A 26,276-nucleotide genomic window follows, 5' to 3' on the forward strand; every position below is an offset into this window, starting at 1 on the left:
ACATGTCCACCGGATTCAGCCAGTGAAAGCTGAAAAACATGGCAGTAATACACAGCAAGTGAGCATCCACAAGCCTTTGTTTGACTATGTGCTCATAGGGTCAAGCTGTGTGAGCAAACATACAAACATTAATTGGCTAATATATGAGCAGCGTGACCCGACGACCAGAGATGTGTTCTCTCAACAAAGAGTCCCACCTCCAACATCTTAGCCCGGAGGCAGGTTTAATGCTTACCTGCAGACGCTGCCTTTGTCTTTGAAGTGGAGCGATGGATGCGGCAGAACAGATGGAGATGTTGGATGCTTTCAGGAATTATTAATGGCACGCTATGATCCCAAATGACCTTCAGCAAATAGTCTCCCAGCACTGGAGTACACAGGCAGCCCTGCACATCCATATTGTATTTAGACAACACACCTGGGTCAATGGAGAAACACCGAGCCATCATTACTGTACAAGGAGCTCTAATCCAGACGGGAAACTTTGCTTCCTGTTTCACTCAAAAGGCAACGCATCCAATCATATTAAAACACAATCGTATGTTTCAGGAATAGATTTGAGATTTATGCAGCAAACACACTAATTCCGTAAAGCCCAATTTGTTTCTCCCACAATGGGAACCATACACTGGAATTAATCTGCAGAAAGCCTTTCCTGTAGTTTTAAAAATAAACCCGTCATCATTGAAGGCTTTTGTGGTTGCTCAAGGGATACGCTATTGTGACATCGAATCTATCTCGCGAACGTACGTCAGTAACAGCCATAAAATATCTGTTGCCTATGGATAACATTCAGTTTACAGTACGAACTGAACAGTCTCTGGATTGCCTTGAAGAGAAACTGAGCTGCTGAAATAAAAAACACCTCTGCTTTTCCCTTTTGTGCGGTAGAACTGACGTCAGAAACTAAACTTGTTTATGTTAATGTATGTATATAGGAAAATAAAAAGGCTGGGAGCTTATGATATTCTGGACCAAAAGAAACACACAGATCTGTATCGAATTTGATCTAATTTAAGAATGTTAAGAAGACATGTTGGATGGTTTGCTGTTCTATACCTCTACATGAAATACCACATTTTTTGTTAGGATCTACAATAAACACATGTTAATAATATGTTTTACAGAGACTTTACGTCCTCTAAAATTGCGCCTTTCGGGACGTTCATTTAATTTGTGCTTGCAAATGCGTGCAGTTAGCATGTGATTTACAGGGCGGCCACTAATTATTCAATCAGAGGCTGAGACTGCCCTCCAGGCACATTCATGTAGTAACAAAATTCATTTACATTGGTTGCAATTAAAGCCTGAAGCTATCTACATATGATCACTGGCAGAATTGTTACCCGCCAGATTGAGCCGTTGTTTTACTTTAGAGAAAAACAATATGCTGGACTTTATTGCAGCACTACTTTGGGTGTCGCATACCATTCACAGCATATGTTACACCCCAGCGCTGCATTTGAAATAGCTAAAAGTGATCTTGGGTAAGTCACTGAACATAAGATTGCTCCCAATTGTCAGGTAAGCACCTTGCATGGTAAAGCTCACTGCTACCTGTGTTGATGAGACAGCACGGTCACAGGAAAAGGTGTGTGAATGCCATTCTTGCTTTTAGGCGTGTCATTTACCATGCCAGTAAATAAAAAAGGAGAGAGACCACTAATGGCAGGCAGGAGGGGGAGGTGGATGAGTCCAACAAACACAGAACTTTCAACCAGGAGACCGCTGTTTTGTTTGTCAGTGAGTTGTAGTGACGTTTGTCACATGTATTCCGTAGTGATGTGACGTTGTTTGCGTATGTATTTCACTTACTTACACTTATTTATTTTAAGGCCAACCATGATGTTTTTCCTAAACCTAGCTAAGTGTTTTTTTCCCAAACCTAAGTGAGTGGTTTTGTTGTCCCCTGCTGTTACTGCACGTTAATACACGGGTGTAATATTCACACCTCGGCGAGGCAAAACGTGACTCTGACGCGCTATCAGCTAGTGGACAGGCGGGACTGTTACACGCTTTGGCGTGATATCGGGTTGGAATGAGAGGCGAACTGTAAAGCGTTTTGGCCTTTCTAATGGAAAAGCAAATATACTTCTTGAAATTATCACATCAGCTGGCAGTACCAGATATTATTTTCATTTTTTTACGGCACACACAACGGGGCACTTTGTATTTAATGGTTATCATTACGATTTCGTTACATGTTGTAATAGTGCAACTTTCCACCATTTCCATTTTTTATCTTCCCTTTAACAAATTTGCCCCCATTTTTACAATGCAAAACTGACCTCCCAAAATCCTGTTATTTGCACGATCATGTTTAAATGCATATACATAAAAGAAAGAGACGTGTGTGTTTTTTCTGCTTTCATGATGTCGTGCCTTAGGTGCCTGGAAACAGAACATTATAAATTATCTGCATATCTCAAGGCACAGAATAGCACAAGGAAGACACACAGAGCTGGCCCTCTATGCTTTAAGCGCAATCACCATGGTCTTTTTTTTGTCAACAGTAAACTGTAATCTCTGAACCCAACTGAAGCTGCAGCGCTGCAACGGGAATGTTTTACACCTGTATGTGTTTAATGGAGGTTATACAGTTCTTATATTTAGGGGGAATTGTGGGCAATTAGGATAAGGCAACAATGCCCTGCAATGTTTGTACAGTAGTGTAAATGCAAGGTCTGCAGCCTTCAGCTTCTGGAGAATAAATACTGTGGTGGTGCTCTCATAAGACACTGCATGTCTTCAAAGAGCTACATCTAAGGGAGGAATTGATCAGACACTTTTTCTCACACTCGGTAAGAGTAGAAAGGAATAAATTATTTGAACGGTGTCTATCTCCTTATATACACCACGGCCTCTGATTAATTACCTTAGGGCTCGCTAATGAGAATGTGTAAATGAATACAATGTTAATCTACTATGTATACCGTGTTTACTCAAGTTTGCTGAGGCTCAAGAAAAAAAAAAAAAAATCCCTTATGTATAAATTATAATAATCCCACATCAAGAGAAAGAAAAAAAAAATCCATGCTGAGATCAAAGCAGAACGGCCCGATGCAATCATGTGTCAAAAGATAAAAAAACCCCGACTTCCTTACCCACTCAAGTGGGAAAGGTGTGTCAAACGTACAGTAGTTTGACTCTGATCATCCTCAATTTGAGGAAAATCTGCTTTACCTATCTCCCATCATGCCTTTGCTTGTTTCAACTCTTACCTTCAGTGTATCCACGGTGACAGCTAATATGATCCACAACAATGAGGCTGATACAGTTCAGAAATATTAAGAGAATGAGTTCTTTATGTAACAAAGAAATTAAAATCTAAGCATGATGATCCTGAGATTTAGCAATTTATTCCCTAAAAAAAATTATGATACTTAAACATAGAGTGGTGCAGGAATGAGTCCTAAAACCTGTAAATGAGTTAGCATTTTATCACTTCAGGTTCCCTCGTCTCAAAGTCAATGTTTTTTGAATGGGTTTTTAGTTAGATACTTGAAATAAGGTCTGTGGTTAACACAAGCTTTAAAGATTTTAACGTTTTGTTCTACAATATAAAATACATCAGTTAATATCTCACTCCTGAACTTGGAAGCTTCTATGCATCTTTAACAAGGCGGTTCCTAACAAGTGACTAAATGAGACTACTAAACGACATCACTCCGACTCGTCCTCCTTTACAGCCTCGTGGTGTATACTAGCACTCATGCAACCGTGGTGTAGTTCATTTATAGCCTAACTTTAGCTTTTTACTTCTGGCGATTACATTCCACTACAAATATCATGACATTGGTGAAGATTATCTTGCTGAACAAAATGAGTAAGTATCATAAACGTTTGTTTGCCACAGAGCTTCTTTTCCTGCAATAATCCAAAACGGAAAAATCCCATTGGCTTTTTGTCGAGGGAACCGGGGCGATGCTAACTTCCTGGTTGGCTTACAAAAATACTAAGGATGCACAATCCGACTTTTTCAGTCCTGATACCGATAGCCATACCTGGGCTTTGGGTATCGGCCGATACCGAGTACCGATCCGATACCAGTGTTTAATTAATAAGCTGTATGCCTCACTGTGTGGAAGTGACTGGGATCATTCTTTTATGTGTAAGGAAACATCAGCCTGATTTAAACAGTGCTTCCCTAAATTTGTAAAACAAAATGTAACAAATAAATACATAGATACAAATTTAGTGAATTGTTATTAATTATTAAAATAATAAATCTAACAACTAAAAATCTTCAAAATTAACAGGAATTACTATTCAGGTGTAAACCTTTTTTAATGCAGCAACAAATTGGTCAAAACTTAAACAGAAATTAAAATTCCAGTATGTAATGTACGTATATAGTATATAAACATAGAATTGTTCTTTGGATAGATCGGCCTCATTGTCACCGATATTTGATTCAGCTATTTGAATCAGTATTGGCCCCGAAATCCGATCTGGTATCGGTGCATCCCTAAAAAATACGTCATCCCTGCAGCACTCTATACTGTTGCATGCAATAAATATTTGCATAAATGTGTAAAATACATACAAATAAAACAATTTCATTTTATATACACGTAATAAAAGACTTGCTTCATAAAAACAAATACCCTCCAACAAACACACACAGTCTGGGAGGACCTTCCCACCCATCACTTCTCAGACACTCTGGTGTCTTTCATCATCACAGCAGCGTAACACCTAAAAACATTTCATTTACACAAGGAAGCAGAGCTCAGACAATAGCCATTTGTTAACTGGGACTGATGGTGTCACATCTGGAACTCCGTTAGCTTTACTGTTGACTGCAGAACCCGGCACGCTAACAGCCTTCAGTTCAAATATAAGAGCACACGAGCAAATGACAGTTTTCTTCTTCAGTTTATTAGACTGTGTGTATCTGTATAAAATCGCTGGTAATATTTTTGTCTTAAGTGGACAGTGTGCAGTATAGTCACTGTATTTTCCATGGGTAACAAAGCATTTAAGCAGTAAAGCTGTGGGTGATTCGTCTGACAGCAGGACGTCATTAGCAGTGGGCTGTACAGCTTTGATAGTAATTGAGAATGCTCTGTTTGGGCAGATTCCTCCCCTGTTGCCCCAAGTCACACATTAAAGAGATTAAAACAGCCATCAGCGCAGTAGGAACAGGACTGTCTTCCTCTCCCCTCCAACTATTGACAAAAACAAAACTTAGAGACGACAGCTGCTGATTTGTAACTAAGCGACAGATCGCTGCAAGCAAATAAAGCAGTCGTGCCAGTCTCTTTGCTAGAAAAACTCCATTTGTTTCCCTGTGACAGAAATCCATTGAACGCCACACAAACCCTTAAAAGTTTACACGAGGACACATTTCTTGAGGAGCTATTTCTTTCAATTTATGTGACGCCTTTGTCCCATGTATTGGATTCTGGGAGCTGTGAAAATGAGCAAAGGGAGAGCTTTTTTACATCAGGGATGAAGATTTTTTTTTTGCCCAAATTAGGCTCCTGTAAGAGGGTGATCATAAGCACATCCGGAGACTTTGAGCGAGGGTCTTTGCTGACGCTGCCGTTGTGGAGGCTGGACTAGGCTGAGCTGAGCAGCCAGGTTGACAAGGACCTGTGCTCAGCACTAGGAAAGCTCTCATCCAGAAACAAGGAGCCCAGGGGAACAAAGACAACAATATGCCAAAACACCCACTTGAAAACAACAAAACAACCCAAAAAGAGTCAGCGGTGGGTGATTGCCAGCTGCACTCCAGATTACCGTGCTCTCTGAGAGTCTTTCAGCAATCGCTGAGAGCTGGAGCATCATCTCCAGCTCCTTAATCAGTTCAGCTGGGGAGGGACGGATCCTGACATGCAAAAGGCTCAGCGCGATGGGGAATAAACTCATAATCAGCAATCAGATATTCCACATTGCTAGAGGGGGCGGGGAGCTCATCTCAGATAGGTCAAGGATCTCTCCACAGCCAGTTAACCCCTTTTGCTCCAGCTGAGAAACAAGCACACTCTCATTGTCTGGGACACACATTGTTTAGTTGGCTCTGCCGCCTGACTCGCTGAATTACGATGTTGAGCCTTTTTCTCTTGTATATAACTGTGTAAATACAGTTTCAATTTTATTCTCTGAGTCCATAAATGGGGGGTTTCATTAAAGCACCATGTCCCTGAATTAAGCCATGTGCTGCGCCTTTAAACAAAGTTCATTGCCTTGCACATTCCACTTCCTTTCATCTTTGTAATTAGCACTGAAACAGCGTTTCTTTTATTTCAAATGAATGCATGTGCATAAAAATCAATCTTAAGCAGACTGTTCTAGCAAGGCTGTTTTTCTTTGTTATTTATGATGATAATGATTTCTTTTTGCATCTTCATTGGGGGTGAGGAGGGCCTAACGCTGCTAACCTTGAGAGGTATAGTTTTCACTCCGGTCTGCACAGAGAGTCGAACATGCTCCGTTACACTCTGCTGCAGCAGTGACGGTGAAGTTAGGAGACTTGTAGCAACTTTGAAAATCTGCAGTACAGATTATTCATATCATTAGTCTTTCCTGAAGAGCACCCCCTAGTGCTCAGGAGGATTCACAATCTTTGTTTTTTCATCAGATGAGTGTAAATGATGCCATCCTACAAGTGGAACCCCTAATGGCCTCTGCTGGGACATGTAATCAAACGCCTCACACACTTCTCTCCCTTTTTATAATCAAGCTGCGGAGCGCATGTTGTGACGATCTTTGTTATAACGCTGCCTGCTCCCTCATCTCATCAAAATTCCACGCACCTCTCATTTTTCATCCCTTTGTTCCCTGCCAGCGTCCCTACAGACGTCGCAGTCGTTCTCCATGGAGCGGCGGGGAGTGTGACTTAGTATGCTGTGACCTCCGACCTCTGACTCTACAGCATACTTCTGCTGCAATTCTGCCAATGCCATCACTATTTACAGTCTCTTAATACAAATTCCACAGACCTCCATACGTGCAACCTAGGAAATCACTTTCAGTAGAGTTCACAGAACATACGTCCAAGTTGCTGAGTAAGGCATAATAGTGACAGCTCCTATCAGTGCTGTCACCGAGAGCTCCTTTTTAGTCACCCGAGGTCACATTAACACCAGAAAAGTACTCCACTCTCATCTCACCTGTGCTGGGCTGACACAGGAGGAGGATAAAGGTGATAAACCGCACAAACAATACTCCTCTTCTTGCCTGCTGCCGGCGTGCTCGCCTAGCAGGGAGATCTGATTACAACTGAGAAGAGAGCAGCTTGGTGTTTCATGGAAAAGCAGGTCAACTGGAGAGTGCTGTCAGAGCTCGGGAGTCACCGGCCTGATGGAGGAGGAGAAGGAGGAGGAGGAAAAAAAGCTATCGCGCACGGCGGGGAAGAGACGGAGGTTTGTCTCCAGCCGTACAGTAATGGGCTTTATTTACTCTGCCATTAAAAACAGAGAGGAGAGGAGACGTGATGGAAGCGAGAGGGCTGAGCATACGACGACTCCAGGGAGAGATGCATTAGTGTTGTCTGGTGTTCCTCCTCACCTTCTACCTCTTTTTCGGTTTCTCCCCCGTCTCCCTCTGGCTCGCACACAAGAGACGGAGCTGCCCCATTGCCAACACCTCACTCCTGATGTGTTTTTCTGTCCTCGGTGTTTGAGTCAGACAAAACGCAAAATCAATAATGCTTTTTCTCCCCCATTTCCTCTTTGATGCAACTTCAAAAAGCCAATGGACAGCCCTCCAGAGGCCCACAGAGGGAAAAAGCCAATGGTACGAAACACGCTCAGAATGAAAGTACAGGGGGAAAAAAACTTCACCCTTCACTCTCTTAAAACACTGTTAACTTCTGAGCCCCAAGTGGCAAAGCCTATGAGGGTAAAACAGGGCACGTGAGGCTGAAGAAATGGTATTTATTTTTTACTATTAAGAGAGAGTATGCACATGAGTACTTTAAATAATACTTATTAGAATGTAAAGCGAAGGGTTTCTGTGAAATATATCCAATCCCTACTCTCTGTACATATTCTACAGTGGAAGAAAGAGGAAAAAAAAGAAAGTAAAAATGTTCTTTAACTTCATTGGCTGTGGTATATGATTATCTAAGGAGTGCTGACAGAGGGAGTATTCTATCAGCAGCTAAATGCTGCATGACAGAGAGACACTTCAAAGGATCTATAAGTGACTCCTGAAATACTGAGTGAAAGTAAAGTAGGAAATTACCCTTAAGTTAGAGGCATTTGACTAAGCCCAGCTCACTGTTTTACCTGACTGGGGAGTCAAATGGAGAACCCTGACTGACTGAACTGAACTCGGCGTGAACGTTTCAGAAGGAACAAAAATCATCTCGTGTAGCAGCGATGGTTATCTTGAGCCGCTGCTGTTTGTTGTACCCCGCTGTGTGATTGGGCGTAGGACAGCAGAGTCATTTAACCTCGCCTGTGATTGGACTAATCTGTCAAAGCCACGAGGTGTGACTGACAAGACACGGTGACTGACAGAGCTGTCTGGCACCCTGGCAATGGTAGATTAATGTTTGTACAGTATGAAAAAACTATGGCTACAGAAAGACTGTATTCATTTTTAAAAAGTCTTATAGTCTCCTCTATATGTACTGTAGAGGAAAATCAATTCCACAGTAATCAATACTTCTATGCTGAGTAGCTATTCATTTTGTATCAATATCTTTTTAAGTATGGTTAGTAATTCAGCACTTCTGTAAAATGATGTACTTTTTTATATATATATTATGCATTTTAAAAAGTTATTACTCATATTATTTTGTTAGTATTAGAGATGCAACGATTAGTCGACTCACCGATTAGTCAATTGACAGAAAGATAATTGCCAACTATTTTGATAAATTGGATCAATTAAAAAATTCTTGTGCAAAAAAGTCAGAAAATGCTGTTTGCAGCCTCTCAAATTTGAAAGATTATCTGCTTTTCTCTGTTTCATATCATATTAAAGTGAATATCTTTGGGTTTGGTAGTAATAAAACAAGACATTTAAAGACATCACCTTGGACTTTGAGAAATTGGGATGGACATTTTTACTATTTGACATTTTATAGACCAAACGATTAATCGATTAATCAAAAAGAATAATCGTCAGATTGATCGATAATGAAAATAATCGTTAGTTGCAGCCCTAGATAGTATTTATATTTATTTTATGATATAATTCTTGTTGTATCCACCATAAACATGATTGATCATGATAATCTATTATGTGATTTATGTTATTAAGAACAGGCTGGCAGCAGGAAGAATTACTAGAATTATCAATAAACAAATCATTACATCATAAAAAATACTAACTATTGGTAACTCAAAACAAAAAAAAATATTAAATTCAGAAATGAGAGCCCATCTCTCCTCTCCTCTCCAGAGTGCAGCTCCCTCTCCTCCCAACTTCCATAGAGCCAAATCAAAAATCCATGCTCTCGATGGGCAGTCAATATCTCATTAACCAGTCCCTCCACACACAGCCAGGCAGCCAGGATGCTCGTCTCAGTGTGCACAGCACAGACTGGCACACCTCACACACTTTAATAACCTGTGGGGACGCCATTCCACTTCCTCAGCCAGCCGAGAGGCGAGAGACAGAGAGGGGGTTAAAGCACGCCACGCCACGCCACGCCACGCCACGCCACGCACCCTCCGTCTGTCTGTCAGAGTCACTCCTGTTTGTCTTCCTTCTGCTCAGATATCATCTTCTCAATGTGACTGTAACATGTAAATGATCCATTGAAGAAGGTGAAATGAAATCACAACCTATTTCAGAAATGTCAATTTTATCATCCCATCACATCATTTTAGTGTATTTAATTCAATATGGGTATTGGAATTATGTTCATATTAAAACTCAAATTATTTTAATCGCAGACTAAAATAAATGTGAACACTTCTTCTTAAAATACTCTCTTTGTAATTAGGGCTTTTATTTTAAATCCTTGACTTGTGCTATATTTGCCTTCACCTTAATCTGTGGCCATTTTTCCTTCAGCTCTTCATGTCCTCAGTCCCTAACTGGATAATAGCCAATCTTGTTAACCTCTGCTTTAATGTGTGAGAGCCTGCAGCTCTGGCTAGTAGTGAGCACCTCAATCGGCCACTGATGGAAAGAGACAAAGAGTACCAAATCTAACCAAATATTTACAGCCTTGTTAACATCGCCTTAAAGCGCCTATCACAAGATATTTGGCTTCACCTTCTCTACGGCCCCAGAACATTTTTTACAGTCTAGTACACACTCGTGTTAAATCACATATTTATGTGCAGTCTGCATGCACTGTAGTGGGCCTTGCTTTCGACAATTTTAAAACATTACATGCTACAGTATGCAGTGGTGGAAGAAGTATTTAGATTCTTAACTAAAAGTACCAACGCTACACTGTAAAAAATACTCTGTTACAAGTAAAAGCACTGCATTGAAAGTGTTACTTAAGTATAAGTACATAAGTATTATCTGGAAAATAAAAGTACCCAATGCAGAGAAATAGCCCCTGTGGGTGCATACTGTATATGTGTTGTATTTTATCATTAGACAATCATTACTATTACTTAATATTATTTTATAGAGGGCTGCAACTAATAATTATGTTTAATATGGATTAATCTGCTGGTTATTTTCTTGATCAATCAGTTTTGAAATGACACCTTCAAATGTCTAGTTTTTTCCCCACAAACCAGTCCAAACTTCAAAATTATTCAATTTACTGTAATTTAATGCAAGGGTTGATTGACTAATCGTTTAAACTTTTACATACTGTTGGGTAGGTACAATTTTTACAACACATTATATTTTTTTCTTCATATGTTTTGCATGTAAAATCTTAATTTTAATGTAACTAGTAACTATAAATGTCAGATAAATGTAGTGCAGTGAAAAGTATAATCTGGGGTACAAGTATAAAATTTCATGAAATGGAAATACTCAAGTAAAGTAGTTGAGTACTTGGATACATTCCACCACCGCTGCTGCAGTACGTATAGATCGCCACAACGATGCTCTCTTTGAAGGGTTAATTATATGTACTGTGTGGATTAGACGCACGTTTTTACCTTCTCTGTCAATCTACACATCAAACAACTTTCTTTAATTATGTAATTGGAATTTTCAGCCTAATTGTGCTGAGTAGGCTGGCTAATTTGCATGGGGTAATGAGAGGGATGTTTCCATTACAGGTAATTAGGTACTTGAGAGGCAGTGGTGTGGTAGAGAGGCAGAACAGAGAGGGAGAGGAGGGTAGAGGAGGGGTGCAGGGTAGAGACAAAGCCACAGAGACACAGAGATGTTTGGTATAATATATTAGCATTATTTTGTGGTGCACAGTATGAAAAACTATTTCTTTTAAAAATCACTAAAAAGGCACGTGCAGTTTATTAGCACAACAATAAAGAAGTGCATAGCAAGGCAGCCAGTCTGTTCATCCATTTCACTGACCATTTTCAGGAAGAAATTACTACTGCCGTTTAAATTAGTTTCCAATTATACAGCTTGTTCACATTTTAATTTAATTTCTGACATTCTCACAGTGTCCTATCATGACGCCAGCAGCTCCTATCAAAGTGAAAGTACCAATAAGCTAAAAGAAGATATAAAGACTGGCAGATAAACAGGCAGAAACTGGATGTTTACTGCTGATAACAAACGCAGAAAATGTCGGTATGGCTCATCTCTAATCATATTACTGAATAAAATGAACTTATGAAAAAAGAAAGAAACACTCTAAGTCAAGTGAAGAATAAAAATACACATTCAAATGTTGTATATATGCCATACTTTATAGAAAAGCTCCACAGCACTCGATTCTGTCCAAAAAAAATTTGATTTCATGAAGCCCTTCACTATAAATTGCATATAAAGGACATCAGGTCAAAGGGCATTTTTCATATGCGTCTCTTTGAAAATGAGATACAGGAGTGCTCTTCCTCTCAATTTCACACAATTTCACAACTGACTGTGAGCCTCACTTCATAAATGAATTCTCACACACTGTGATCGATAGAAAAAAGAAAAAGAAATTAATGCTGTGGTCAGATTTGCCAGTCTCACACAAAGAGCACTTAACTGCATCTAGATGGCAAACTAACACGTCTAAACATCAACTGAAATTAGGATAAGCTGTAAGGGTTACTAAGAATATTTCTAATATTGATAGTAATATATACATTTGATAAAAGCACATTTTTTCATTATAATAATAATAATAAATTGGATTTAAATAGCGCCTTTCAAGAAACCCAAGGGCGCTTGTAGTGTGTATGTATATATTAATATGTGTACACATATACATAATTTGAATATGCTCCACTGCTTTTTTGTCTTGACAATAAATATGATAAAAAAGCACAAGCACATTTATTTCTGGACAGATGGGAAGACAAGTATGAAATGAAATGATCATTACTGACATTTCTCATTCAACACACAATGACAGCTGCCTGTGCCTCATCGAGGGTTATTGCATTTGACTGTATCATGAGTGCATACGAGCATATTTGTTTGGATATGGTTGTTCACATTTCTCTATATGGAAGAATGAGTGTATTCATGTGTGAAAAAGCATGATTATGTGCGCGTGTGCAAGCATGCGTGAGCAGAGAAGTGTGTGCTGTACTGTATGTCTGCCTGCACTTTCGGCGTCTGTCTGCGCGGACGTGTGTGTGCGCATGTATGCCTGTATGATGGAGGGGGTGGAAGAGCTGGGATTAAGCATGCTAGATCAACATCACAGCGACTGGGAGGACCCAGTCCTTGCTCTCATGGCCACACATGTAAACCCGACTACCCCAAAAAATAGGTCAGTGGAGCACAACACACTCTCACACACACATGCACCAGTATCAACTCAAAGAATCACAGTCTGCCAGTCGCGCCAGTGCCTCGTCGCCCGTCTGCGACCCACGTTTCAACACTGCCACGCACATCTTCCCCGCGGAACAGACACTTCCTCTGGACTGGAACAACAGGATTAAGAGCGGGGCAGAAAGGAATAGCGACAAGAACCCACCCGCCCCCTCTCTCCGACCCTTTGCCCCCTTCTCTCTGCATGCTACCTCACATCTATGCCAAAAAAACTTTGAAGCTCAGGAGCTGCTCTTGTCAGAGACGTGCAAAGATGTGGTTTCCACAGCACCCACACAACAGTAGCAGCGAGAAAACACACACACAGAATAATACAAAAAAAAAAAAAATCAAGGTAAAATATCTTTACAGATTTTTAGAAGTTAAATCATTCTGAATAAAATTTTTTTTTAAAAATGTTCATGCATGAAAAGAAATATTAGAAAAGCTTAAATCACTTGCATTCACAAGCACTGTATTACTGTATCCCTCCCTCCCTCCCTCTCACTCTCTCTCTCTGTCACACTCATGCCTTGCAAATGAAATGCAAAGAGTTGGCAGGCTATGAATAGCAGAGCCGTACTTCCCTACTTGTTACTCAGGCTGCAGGATCAGCATGCGTTTTGCTCTTACCTTTCATAGCTGAAATCACAAAATACATCATTAAGCTTCGAGTCCATAAGAGAACAACTATCACCAGCGCAAAGCCCTCCACTGCTGTCTCAGCAGCAGCTGGCCAGCACAGCTCTGTCTCTCAGCCTCCGAGCATGACCACACCAGAATCCATGTGACTGTGACATCAGTGTTCATGTCTGACTGCTCCCCACCCACTAGCCTTTGATTGGCACAGCGTGCAGCCAGTAGGGGCGCTGAGAGCTCAGGCAGGGAAGCTGGCCCTCTTCCCACTGATTGCAGTCAGAGCCTTGTATGCCGGCTTGCTAGACACAGCACACTCTCGCTATCTCCTCTGGCTTATCTTTTCTAGTGCAAGGATAAAGTCAGAACCAGGTCTATAGCAGCTTGTTCTGTCCCTTTTACTCTCTTGTTTTTTTTTTTTGGTATTTTTTCTTTAAATGGTGCAATGTCAAGGATGAGAAAAAAAAGTCAAAGAGGGGATAAAAGGCTAGACAGGGATGAGAGAGAGGTGAAGGAGAAAAATAGGAAACAACAGAGAGAGGAAGTTATTAAAAAAAGGAGTGGAGAGGATGGATAAGAGGGGGATGTGTAATTTCTCTGTGGCTCAAAGATGGAAGCGCACCGCTCCTCTCCTCCTCCCTGTCTGTAGATATGAGTGATCAGTGTGAGGCCAGATGTCTGCGAGCAGCGGTGGGCCAGGCACAGAGAGAAGACGAGTGGAGCCTCAGCTTCTTCCCCTGACCTCTCAGAGGACCCGCATGCCCCCTCTCTCTCTCTCACACTCTTTCTGACAGGTGAAGAAGGGGAGATAGTGACGGAAGGGTTTGGATGATCCCTTCCACCCCACAGCGACCGGGCGATGAGTTTCTCGCTATCATTTCTCCTCCTCTCCCTCCTGTGCCCCCTCGCTCTCGCCCCCTGCTTCCCATTCCAGTCCCTACCTCTCTCTCTCTTCGTCTCTCTCTCCTCCCCCTCTCCTCGCTCATCCTCTCTCATATGATAATCTGTTCTGACTCCTAACCAGCTGCCTCTCTCTGATACAATATTCTGGTTTTAGTGCAATCCAGCCTTGGCCAATAACCACGTTGCATTTGGCATTTCCTATGAATAAGCTGGCGCTCATATCATCTCGTCTCAAGACAAACATCATGCAGCTTCGTTTTCAGGCGCTGCAGCATTTTGAAATCTAAAAATTACAGGAAAAAGTTGTTTTTTACACCACCGATGTTTCAAATTTGGAGGTATTAATAACACTACAGCAGGGTTGTATCTTTGCCAAAGAATTATGACGCTTCCACAGGACAAGAATTTCATATAAGAATTTTCAGTGACATTATGATTATTTATTTATTCTAAATATCTATATTCATTTGATGCCTTCTATTGTGTTCTGCTCATTGAGTAAAAGTACTTCTAACCACATATAAAATGGAAATGAGGACTCAGCAGCTTGCAACATAAATCTTCCCATGACAATGTTTCATTAGGACCTCTATGATCCATTAGAGACACTAAACACATTAACTCACGTTGTGTCAACACTGGTCTCTTATTGCACACCGTCTAATGAACAAAATATCATTCAGAGGCTGATAGCATCAAATGGAGCGTGCTCGGGATACAAACTACACGTAGACAGGCCCTGGCAAACTATTCAGAACAACGTGATGTCAGAGACAGAGCAGTTCGATGTTGTCGTCTCCCCACAAGATGTTCAAAGTTCACCAGATGAGTCAGGGCCGAGGCCCACGCAGGAACATGTTTAACTGCCACTATCTGTGGTCGTCTCTCACAAACCCGGCTGCTCTATCAGTCTAGAGCCAGCCGTGGCTCGACACACTGTGGCTTAACACTGAGCTAAAAACAAAACATGGTACTGTAGGAGGGCTGGTTATCCAAGAACATCTGAGAGGAGGATAACATCCATATTACCGTCTGAGCGTCACGAAAGAGCTGGAAGGAGCGCTTGTTTTGTCTGCTTACAATCTATGTGGTGAAGAAGTGGCGATCTCAGAGAAACCCCTACAGGTTAGTAGAATTATGAAACAACCAACACTACAAAGTACTTTTTAACAGTGAAAAAGTAAAACCTATAAAATGTTGCATCAAAATCAATGTGGCACACAGAAACAATGTCTACTCGACTTGGCTTTTGCATCTAAAGACTTTTCAGTGAAATAACTGGTCTAACAAGATGTCCATCGTCCCCTAACTTGTCTTCTCTATCCATCCACTTTCATGTTTAAAGCATAGATTGTGTATAAGAAGTGGACGTATAGTCACTGTGACTTCACCCATTGGTTTGTGGACTGCAGTTTTGAAGCCTCGAGTTTGGAATTTTGTCCGTTACCAAACCAGAAGTGACATGAGAGGGTGGAGCTAAGTACAACCGAACGCTGAATGAGACATTTTCAGGCGACCAAAATATTACAATTGGAGTGAAAGTGAAAGGGCTCTAAGACGAAAACACGGACAACTCTCAGACCGGACAACGACGTGGTAGCGACCTGTCAATCACAACATGGCCACGCCCTAAAGCATAACCTGCTTTTTGAACATCATGCTGTATTGAAGAAGACCTGAAACTATGATTGAGACCATAAACTCATGTTTACAATGTTTACTGAGGTAATAAATCAAGTGAGAAGTAGGGTCACTTTCTCATAGACTTCTATGCAATCAGACTTCTTTTTTGCAACCAGAGGAGTCGCCCCCTGCTGGCTGTTAGAAAGAATGCAAGTTAAAGGCACTCTGTATTACTTATATACTAAAACTGATTATACAGAGTTACTAGGACACTTTCTGTGGACAGAGAATTTTTCAAATGTCATTTAATTGGGGCAGTCCGATGGCTCAGGGGTTAAGACACTGACCAAAAAACACAATGTCTGTGGTCCAAATCTGGCCGGGGATCTTTGTCGCACACCATTTCCCATCCCTCTGTCTCCTCACTTCCTGTCATCTGTATACTGTTGCTATATAATAAAGGAATAAGATGCCGAAAAAAAAAAAAAGTTTTCCAATACTGTGAGCGCTACGTACACAATTCTATTCACCTCCATTGTACCACAATCATCAATTTTGGTGAACCGAACCTTTAAGGAAAACATAATACTAATAAACCAATCTTGATGTTGTTCTCCGCTTTCAGCTCCACAACAAATATAGTGCCTCCAACTGTATGTAATTGTGCTTAAAAGCCCAGGCCTCCCCAAGGAGAGATGTTTCCAGCAAAGCTGCTTCATTTGCTCTTGATCACACTCTCCCTTGACTGCTCCACATTACCAGTGACATCATGCCAATACCCTGCTGATACTTGTTCATTAGGGCATCGATTAGGCCACAAAGGCTCCTGACGGTCAAACGTCTGTGGGTATTAATGTGGCGATCACTGACGTGTAGTCATCAATAGAATCATTTTCAGTCAATCATTTCTTTATAGAAATCATGATCGTGAAGTTCCTCTGACTCCCGGAGGTTTCAACAGACACAAGGCCGGCCCAATCATGTGTCTCACGCTCCTCTTGGACTAATTCAAGTAAATGTATTTACTGTAAACAAGCCCGGCGGACTGGAATTCAATTGAGATGAGGTGCCGAGCATCCACTGGTGCCCCTGGAGGAGAGGAGAGGACCGGAGCTGATAATGGCCTCATTAGCAGTCTGTCAGTAGCCATTCCACGCACAGACTCTCCATGCAGCTGATCCACGTTAACTCTTACAGCACTGGACCGGCCTCAAAAACCGTAGTCTGTGTGCTGTTGCACTCTGCGACCTTTGACCCCCACCGGATAAACAGTTATGGACTTCCTCCACAATCTCATCGGGAGAGTATTTCAGAGAGTTGAGGCTTATATTCCACCACGAGAGCCACCTGGGTGTTTGCAACCACAACACCAGCCCGAAGCAGCGGTAGAATTAACAAGCTTCAACAGGCACTCCATGAAAACAATACAGATCAATTTAATATAGATGCCAAGGAGAGGAGGGCATAATATTAGAACCATAACAGCACCGGCCCACACCACACAATCATAAACCAATTTAGGGCCATTCCAGGCAATTTCCTGGGGGCTTCCACTTGTGGGAAGACTTCAATAAATCACACAGACAACAAAGGGAATATCTATTTCAGTGAGAATAGAGGACACTATTGGGTTATGTCCAGAGGACTGCGGAGGGTTGCATTCAAAGACAAGTTTAAATAAGAGTTTAAAAACATGCTACATGCCACTGCTGTGCCTGGGTTTTACGTTATAATGTGTAGCTACAGGAGATGCTGTTACCTCATTACGGCTAATGGATTTTCCACGGAGCAAAGCGGTGTGTCTAGGTAGCAGCTGCAGGTAAGTCTTTTACAATCTTTACAGTTACATGACTCTATATTAGTGACTGTATACACTGCCCTTCATCCTTTATATACACAGCAACCCCGGGGCCAGCTCAGCACTATTCTCTCCCTTTCTATCTGTCACTCAATATACACACACACAAGCACAATATTTATAGAACAGCAGGGTCAAAAGGAAGAAATATGAAAGCATATCATTCCTACATAGGTGAAATGTACACCCGTCAACTGTCATGTAATCTGAATCAACAACACAGTACTTATAGTGAATGGTTGACAAGGCTATAGCCTTTTGTTTTACTGCCACGGTTATTTATAGAGCGGGATTTAAATCTTTTTTTTGAACAAACACACAAATAAGAGTCTCTGGTATTTCCAAATCAATTCAGTCAGATGATTTTGTCAGAGAAGACAAAAAAAAATACAGTGTCACCGTGGTAGCAAAGCCAATTTGTCCTCCATGGACTGACCACGCTTCACGTCATTTAAGGCACGCCCGCTCCACATTAAATGACCCCTCGCAGGTACGAGTGAGGTGGTGACAAGAGGCTGCGAACAATATAACAAGCACTGCACTTCAATGAAAAATATCAAACGCTCTCAGCTGCTTTTTAGTCCCTGTTTTGTTTAGTTGCTGCTGTTCTTTCTCTGCTAGATTTAAACTAAGTGAAATGCCAGGCCGTTTCTGTGTGTCTTTGGGCACTTCCGCAGCAACAAAAGTGTTTCTGCCCACTGGAACTGGATGTTCAATTGATTGATACACAGCCTTGGAAAAAAAAAATATGCGGCGCCTCGTAACACTCAACAAAGGTTGTCATTTAAGTGACTGGAATAAATCAGTTTATTTATTTTCTTTATCAGATGAAAAGGCAGTGGTAAGGAGGGATCATCAGGCGCTGCTGGAGAGCTATCATATATCTCACGGAGCAATTTTTCAATAGATCAATAGAAATCAGATTTAACAATGAATTGCACTGCATCTCCTTTGTGCGAAACTGCCCTTGGGGACAGAAAGGGAAAGGGATAGGAGGATAGAGAGAGAGAAGGGAACGAGGAGGGGAGATTATCGCAGGCATGGCAGTCTGTGTGAGAGGCTTAGCCTGGCTAGGCAGGGAGGTGGAACCCTGTGAATTCTAATGAACTGGCAAGACTCCCCCAAAACCAGCTCCATCTCCGCGGCATGAGGACGACAGGAGGGAAGGAGGAGGTGATTAGGAAGGTGCAGCCCACTCCACGGCAAACCAAACAGAGCAGGTCATTTTCCCTGTGATAATTATGGCTATAACCAGGCATGAGGGATTGGTAATGGACCTGCTTATTCTTCATGCCCTGCGAAGGCAACCACTGAGCCTGTCAAGGGGAAAAGCATGATGATGTGTTTTTTTTTTTTCCTTCGGTTGGTCGGGTGACTGTGGTAAGAGTTGCGATAGCTGTTGAAAAGGGCAGCGGGGGAACTTGGCCTTTGAGGGAGAAGTTAACGAATGAACTTCATTATTGAGGAGCATACCAGGGAGACCCCCCGGTGTGTGTGATGTATCACCCAGCGTCAAACTTACACACTCCCCCAACATCACCAATATAGCCCGACATCAGCTCTGGGGGGAGGTAGGCGTGTAAACTAAAATAGTTAACCTTCTGGCTTAAGGCTATACAAGAAAAACAGAGAAACAAACTGTGATGTACAATATTTTTGCGCTAATAAAGTTGTTTTCAATAAAACTAAAAATCTATTTTAAAACTCAATATTTCCTCTGCTTTTAAGGCTGAACAATTCCACCATTATTCTCTCTATTGAAACACCAACGTGAGTAATGAGGCAGAGCCTTTTCCTGAGCGCAGAAACCCTCCGAAGAAAACTGTTTTAGCTTAAACTAACACATATTTAATGTTCTCTCTGTGACTTCAGGTAATGCAGTTGGTCCGGTGAGGCAGTCCAGATCAACGCGACGTAGATTACTCTCATTTATTAAAAACAGCAGCTCTGTTCAAGCATGAAAGTTACTTTTCCTAAGTTGTATGAGCTTTATAAAAACAAGCGACCCACTGGAGGGACTAATGTTTTCCTCAAGATTGAGGGAGATCTTCAGGCTATGCACCACTTAGCCTTCCCCCCCTTCCCCTCTTCCTCCGGGCCTGGATGGAGTTTCTCTACGGTGGACGACGGGACGAAGGAGCTCTTTTACTGTGCGCACTCTCAACACTTTTACTCTTGACTTATGAGGATGCCATGGGTGCAGGGGAGTGATTCATCACTGGGTGTGCTCCTTTCGCACCCTCACACATTAGTAATGTGGTCCGCTGAGGAGGAGTCCTGTCATCAGTCTGTACCTGGACCCTCTGAACAAGGTAGGTCAACAGGAGGCAGCAGCGGCTGGCCCACTTTTAGTCTTTCACAGCACCTTTAAGTTTCCTCCAGCTCTGCCACAGCTGAGCCTGACAGTCACACTGAGACCAGCCTGGTCAAGGGGAGACACTGGAACTGGTGTACTCGCTATATCTGGTGACTCAGTGAAGCTTGTCCTCACAGTACAGCAGGCCGAGTGAAACTTGGTGAGAGGTTAAAGCAAAAGGGGGGGGGGTAGTATCTTCATTCAAAATATTACAGAGTGTAAAAGCAAAAAGGAAAACAAACAAATGACACATAGTTTGGATGAAAAGTTCCCAGACTTCTCCATCTGAAACCGCCTGGGGAAATTTCATCACAAGACTCCCTCGTCTTCTGTAACACAGCCGCAACAAAATAAGTGGCAAACACATGATCGTCTGTTCTTTCACAAAACGTAGAGCCACTTTAAGTCAGCGTAAGCCTTTGACCTTAACATCGCAGGTAATGCACATTTAAATACCTACCTCAGTATTCATGTTTGTCATTTTTACTTGTGAAGATTAGGTGTAAAAAGGCTATTTGAAACCAAAACACAGGATTAAGGGATAATGCTGCTCTGTGTCTTGTGAGTCGACCTTGATTCTGTAATCCAGCACAATACTGGAGAACAGCACATTTCTCTCTCTTGTACGTTCAATACTCTCAGTGTAGAACAGCTCACGCTGATGTAATGGCAAAAGCATAATGGCACCACGCTGGAAGAGAACGTAATCTGAATTAAGGGGGAACTTCATTGTAATATCTGTGTAACAGAACTGGAAATAGTATTATAAGATTTGTACAAATACTATTGACAACACCTTTACATTGATTAGATATAAAAGGAGGCCACATGAAAGTATGAGCTGTAAGAGAGGGGGAAAAAAATACAGACAGTAAAAGTAGGTGAATTGATTTGAATTACGCAGACCTGCACTTTAATGACCACGGTGAGAAATGAACTTGATCTTTAAAGTGAACCAACCTGCAGTCAGCCACGGAGTTATTAAGGACCGTGCCACTTAATCAGAGAGGACGCCAATTTAGCAAGGAGCTAACTATGCAGGAGGGACCCTCTGTGGCAGCAAACACATTACAGAGCATCGTGTCACCTGACTGGCGCAGGTACGTATACATACTCCCCTCTTTTCTCCCCAATCTGCCTTATTTTCCTGACTCCATGTCTCCTTTTTCTTCTTCTTCTGCGGCAGACACAGTAGAATGAAAACCTGCCTTTGATGTCTGGGATCCCATAATGCTGAGCAGTAGAAATCCGCATGCCTGTTATCTGTAGAATCTTAATGATGACGGCTAACTTCACAATGGGTTAACCACATCTCTCTGTTCTCGCGCTGCACACCCACAGAAACACAAATTAATAGCAACGGGGGAAAAAAAAAAAAAACAGCATTTCTCTAATAAAGCAGATTCAACAAAATGTGCACAATAGCGATCAGCACAAATGTCAATGTATAATATCACCGAACGCTTTTGTGAGCACTTCTGCTTTCTTCTCGGTCGATGTAACTTTTTTTTTTTCTACTTTAGTTTCTGAGCAGAATGACATTATTTGTCACAAAGATGTGATCCTCGCTTCAAATGTATTGAATAAAGTTTCAATAAACATTTGTCGCAACCCGTCTATTTTGTTGTGTTTTGTGTATTTCTTTTTCTTTAATGCTCTGTGACACTTATTATTGATCTTGAAATGGTGCGCTTACATGATATTTCAAAATCATTTTATTATAGGGGACGTACTTACTCGTTGCATGGTTTATTCAACAACATTCTTCTGAATAATTCAGGAATGAAATTATAAATGTTAATTTTATCCGCCTTTATTCATGCATGATATTGCATCAGAATTTTCACATCCTAAAAAATCCATAATGGGATATTTCTGACAATACTTTTTTTTTTTTTTTGCTCCACTTCAGTTTAGTATAATTTGTCTCAAAGTGCACTTCAGACCATCAATACCAGATACATGCTGGTCTGAGAGATAAGCTCTCTGTCTGTGTGTACGGCTGCGACCGACGAACTTGATGATGGCACAAGGACATTTAATTATGGCCCCCATCTTAAAGCTTCCCCATCAGCATCAGTCAGGATCATATCTGGAGGAGCTCCGTGACCTCCGCCTCTGTCGCCCTCCATGAATCAAACCTTTCATTACATGCTGACACTCTTGTCCTGCGCTGAATGTGTGTGTACACCACAGGAAAGTGATGAGGCACCGGAAACCTGATGAGTGACGGATAACCTGCGCTCGTGCGAAAGGCTGGCCGACTGTGCGCCGCCGCGAGCGCGAGGCCGGCCGTGCCCTCCCGTCCGTGCCAACTGCTTCGCCTGGCAGACGCCGCCATCTCGGCACAGCCCTCTCGGTCTCTGGCCCCTCTCACCTGAGGTGGCAGACAGCCGGCAGAAGAGAAATCGCCGGCAGCAGATGGGGGCCACTTACTTTGGCTGGCCCAGCCAAGCATTGTGTCCTTGTCACATGTCACTTACTCTTGTTTTCTGGTCTGACAACACTTCAAGACAGGGCCTTTCAGTTCTCAGCGAGACACAAAAGGGAAAAGGGGTGAGGAAAAGCTGACGAGGCCTCTCTCCGCTCCGGCTCAAATTCTCTGAAAGAGCCGGCACCAAGAGAAGAACCAGATTAAGAGCCAACAAAAGCAGAGCTCCCCCACAAAAAGCCGCCGTGCACCCCTACAGTTCCCCTCACCATTCTCCTCCTTATAAAACACCCCGGGCCCCCAGGAGGTGATAAAAAGAAGCGTCCCACACCCACAGAAAAACGTATGCAAAGAAAGTGCATGTACAAAGGCCATTTGCAATTTTACAAAATGGCAGACATAATGCTTTTACTGAAAAATGATGACCTGCCACATTGTGTTGGAGAGGAAGAAAGTATGGCAGCGGAGGAAAAATGGAGAAAAATCATGCTGGCCTGGTTTACGACAAATAGATAGCTCTATTGATTTCCCTTTTACAGTGACTGTCCATCCCTCACTGTTGTGATTACACTGACCTATTTCAGAAAAGAAAAAAAAAATAGCCGTCTATTATAGATTATACCAAAATGTCCAAAAAGAATACTCTTTTCTGTGGAACAAACAAATAGAGTAAGATGAAACACAACCTACAGTACAGCGGGAGGAAAAGATTGTGTCAATTTAAGCGTTCAATGTTGCTCTGGGAGAAGAGGAAACAACGAGTTCTAGCACCACGCTGAGAATCAAATAACGTTCAACACACTGTCCTTAGCGGGGCCCTGCATTGTCAATTTCAATCCTATAACAAAAAGGCAACAACATTAAAATGATTGCAATATTGCTCAACGGCCGTTTAAACATAATAATGCCAATTTTACAAACTTGGAATAATGTTTAGTAAGAACAACAGAGTATAACGGATAATAATGTACTGCATGCGCTACTGTTTTTAATACACTACAGCACAGGTGAGTGTTGTATGCTTTGTGCTGATGATTCCTCTGCGTCTGTGTGTATTGCTGCGTGTGCTAGTCCTGCTCCACTATGTCTGCGGTGCGCCGTGTCTCACTAGACTATCTCTCTCTCTCTCTCTCCGTGTAGCTCAGGGGACTCTGGCTGGCTGATCTTCATTATCAGCCCGAGCTTAACGATGTACTGGATGCACTTCCCACATGAGTGCAACTAACAAATCCCCACAGAGCTGAATCAAGGCAACAATGTGATGAAATACCTTCAAACAGCCACTGAGCATGGAACACTGAGCTATGCAGAGACAACTCACACCGCCCCGGGCGATTCCACAGGAGTGCGCCTGTTGCCAAGCAAAATTAGACAGCAACTGGGACATATTATTCTCCTAAATTGGCAATGTACAGCACTATTAAGCACCATAAATCTCATGTTTGATTAACTAAAAACACCTCAACTCACAGAGCCGATGCATTAGCATTCTACCACTCAGAAATCCAAGCGGGGTTTGATGACACTTAAGGGTAAAGCAGATGCTTTTAAAGCTGTCATATGTGAACACACAGAGCATTATTGGGATTAATAATGCTGTTCGCATATTAATCCAAAACATATACCAAACTACTTTTAGGAGAGGAATCTCAAATGCACAAAGGCATGAAATCTACTGGCTTTTATAACTTTGAGTTGAGTCTGATATCATTTCACTGTAACTCTGCACTCTTGTTTTTCTAAGACGGCGCTGAAGAATCTAAATCATCTGGCTCCTTTAAAACAGATCGGCTGTGCTATTACTGTGTGAGTGCAGATCTCTGACGAGAGAAACTCGATACAAGCTGCTAGCAAATAAATGGAGATGCAAGAGCGAGGCCATGTTTCTCAATCAGTGTAAGGAGTCTGTCACCGCAATGGAGACAAATATAGGGAGAAAAAACTGGCACTCTCTACGACGTATCTGTAAGACTGAAGAGAGGAAGCCTCGTCTGTCTCCTTTTCTCTTTTCCCGGAGTTACATTTGTACTACTGCCTCCCTCTGGCCACTCTATTCCCAATCTAAACTCAGACACACACTACATATGGTGCACATTCATTGGCAGAATAACACCTGTGAAATATAATGAAATCAAATACAATAATAATGCATGAATAATGCTTGAATAAAAGTTAAAAGTGGTTTTGTGATGATTACATTTTTTAAAAGCTTTTTAAGACTGCAAATTTAGCTCTACAGTGATTTCTGAGGACATTCTTTTGGATTTTATTATAATATTAGGTGTTTCTGTTATATGGACATTAGGGGTGGGAAAAAGATATCGATTCACCTATGTATTACGTTTTTTTTAGTTTTTTACGATTTTGAAATTGATTTTTAATGCCAAAATTGATATATTTGCTTGATTTGATTTTATGCAGAGGTATAAGGAAGTTACCGCTTTTATTGTTGTAGTAGGAGTAACGTGAAGTCATATCTGTTCCGTATCCGCTAATCAAAACAAACCGCAGTCGGCCGAAACGAAAAGTAGAAAACGGCGGAGGTTTCACGTGGATACGACCTGCACCCTCACATTTTAAATCCAATGTGGTAAACACTACACGTACAGTAAAGTATGGAAAAACTTTGGGTTTCACACATTGCAGGAAAAGCAGAGCTAGACATCACAATTCTTGTAGTATTGCAATACTTAAAAATTGCAAAACATATCGAATCGGCAATCAAGTATCGTGATAGTATCGAATCGGGAGATGGGTGTATCGTCCCAGCCCTAATGGACATATTAGCAGAGTATCAATTTATCTTATAGGTTTTGTCTAATCTTTTACAAAGCAATCTGTATTAACTGTCTTTGTCTTGTTGTGTATCATAGTCTGTACAGCCAGTCAGACATCAGCATATTGTACATCTACAGCTGCAAGAGAGAGAGAGTGAGGGAGAGGATTAGCTCGAGGTAATCAGGAGATCTGCTCTGTTCGAGGAAGAGCATCCTGGATACACGACCTGTGTGTGTGTGTATGTACGTGTGTGTGTGAGTTAGTTAGCTCTCTGCTATTCGAGCTGTGAGCCCCAGACTGCTGCTGATGGTAGATTAGAGGTGAGACGTCTAATCTCAGCGTAATCAGCTGCTGCATCTGATCCTCCGCTTCCACACCATCTCTCTCAACAGGTCCAAACAGAAACTCATCTAACGGCAACGCAGCCTCGCTGAGGTAGGAGAAGGTGACGGCGTGTGTATCTGGTGTCCGGCATCAGAGTAAGAAAAGAAAAAAAACTACAATATGAAATTTAAGCCCTTGATCTTTTGCTGCCACATCTGTCAGGCAGTTGTAGGGATAAATCAACTGCTGCTAAAAGTCAATATAACAGAGCATATGTAAACCTGTCAGGGAAATGTACAGGAAAACCACAGCTGACTTCTTGCTGAGAATTATAGCCTTGTGGTTAAAGGAAGTGCTTGCGAGGGGCCGCCCCTTATGGGGAACGAAGAAAGAAAGAAGAGGAGTCGGTGAGAGAAAAGAGAGGGTGCTGCCTCGCTCAGTAAATCTACTTATAACAGCCAGAATGGAGAGAGGACATCACAGTGATCGGCACAATGATATAAGCATCTGTTTTCATCTAGAATACTTCAACTTCTGATGGCTCC

At 41.9% G+C, this 26,276-nt stretch overlaps 1 protein-coding gene across 2 annotated transcripts in view; it reads right to left on the reverse strand.

The window, feature by feature from the left end:
- Positions 1-26,276, reverse strand: part of roraa (RAR-related orphan receptor A, paralog a) — a 207,591-nt gene that overhangs the window by 36,163 nt on the left and 145,152 nt on the right. Inside the window, exon 1 of one of the 2 annotated variants that reach the window (XM_074632909.1) lies at positions 13,456-13,631. The exons of the other annotated variant lie outside the window; for it this stretch is intronic. Within the exon in view, the coding sequence (XP_074489010.1) occupies positions 13,456-13,486 (31 nt within the window). The 5' untranslated portion in view covers positions 13,487-13,631. Of the gene's footprint in view, positions 1-13,455; positions 13,632-26,276 lie in introns of those variants that run through there. 2 annotated transcript variants of the gene reach the window in all.

Source organism: Sebastes fasciatus, chromosome 4 (assembly GCF_043250625.1).
Source record: "Sebastes fasciatus isolate fSebFas1 chromosome 4, fSebFas1.pri, whole genome shotgun sequence".
Classification (NCBI taxonomy): Eukaryota; Metazoa; Chordata; class Actinopteri; order Perciformes; family Sebastidae; genus Sebastes; species Sebastes fasciatus.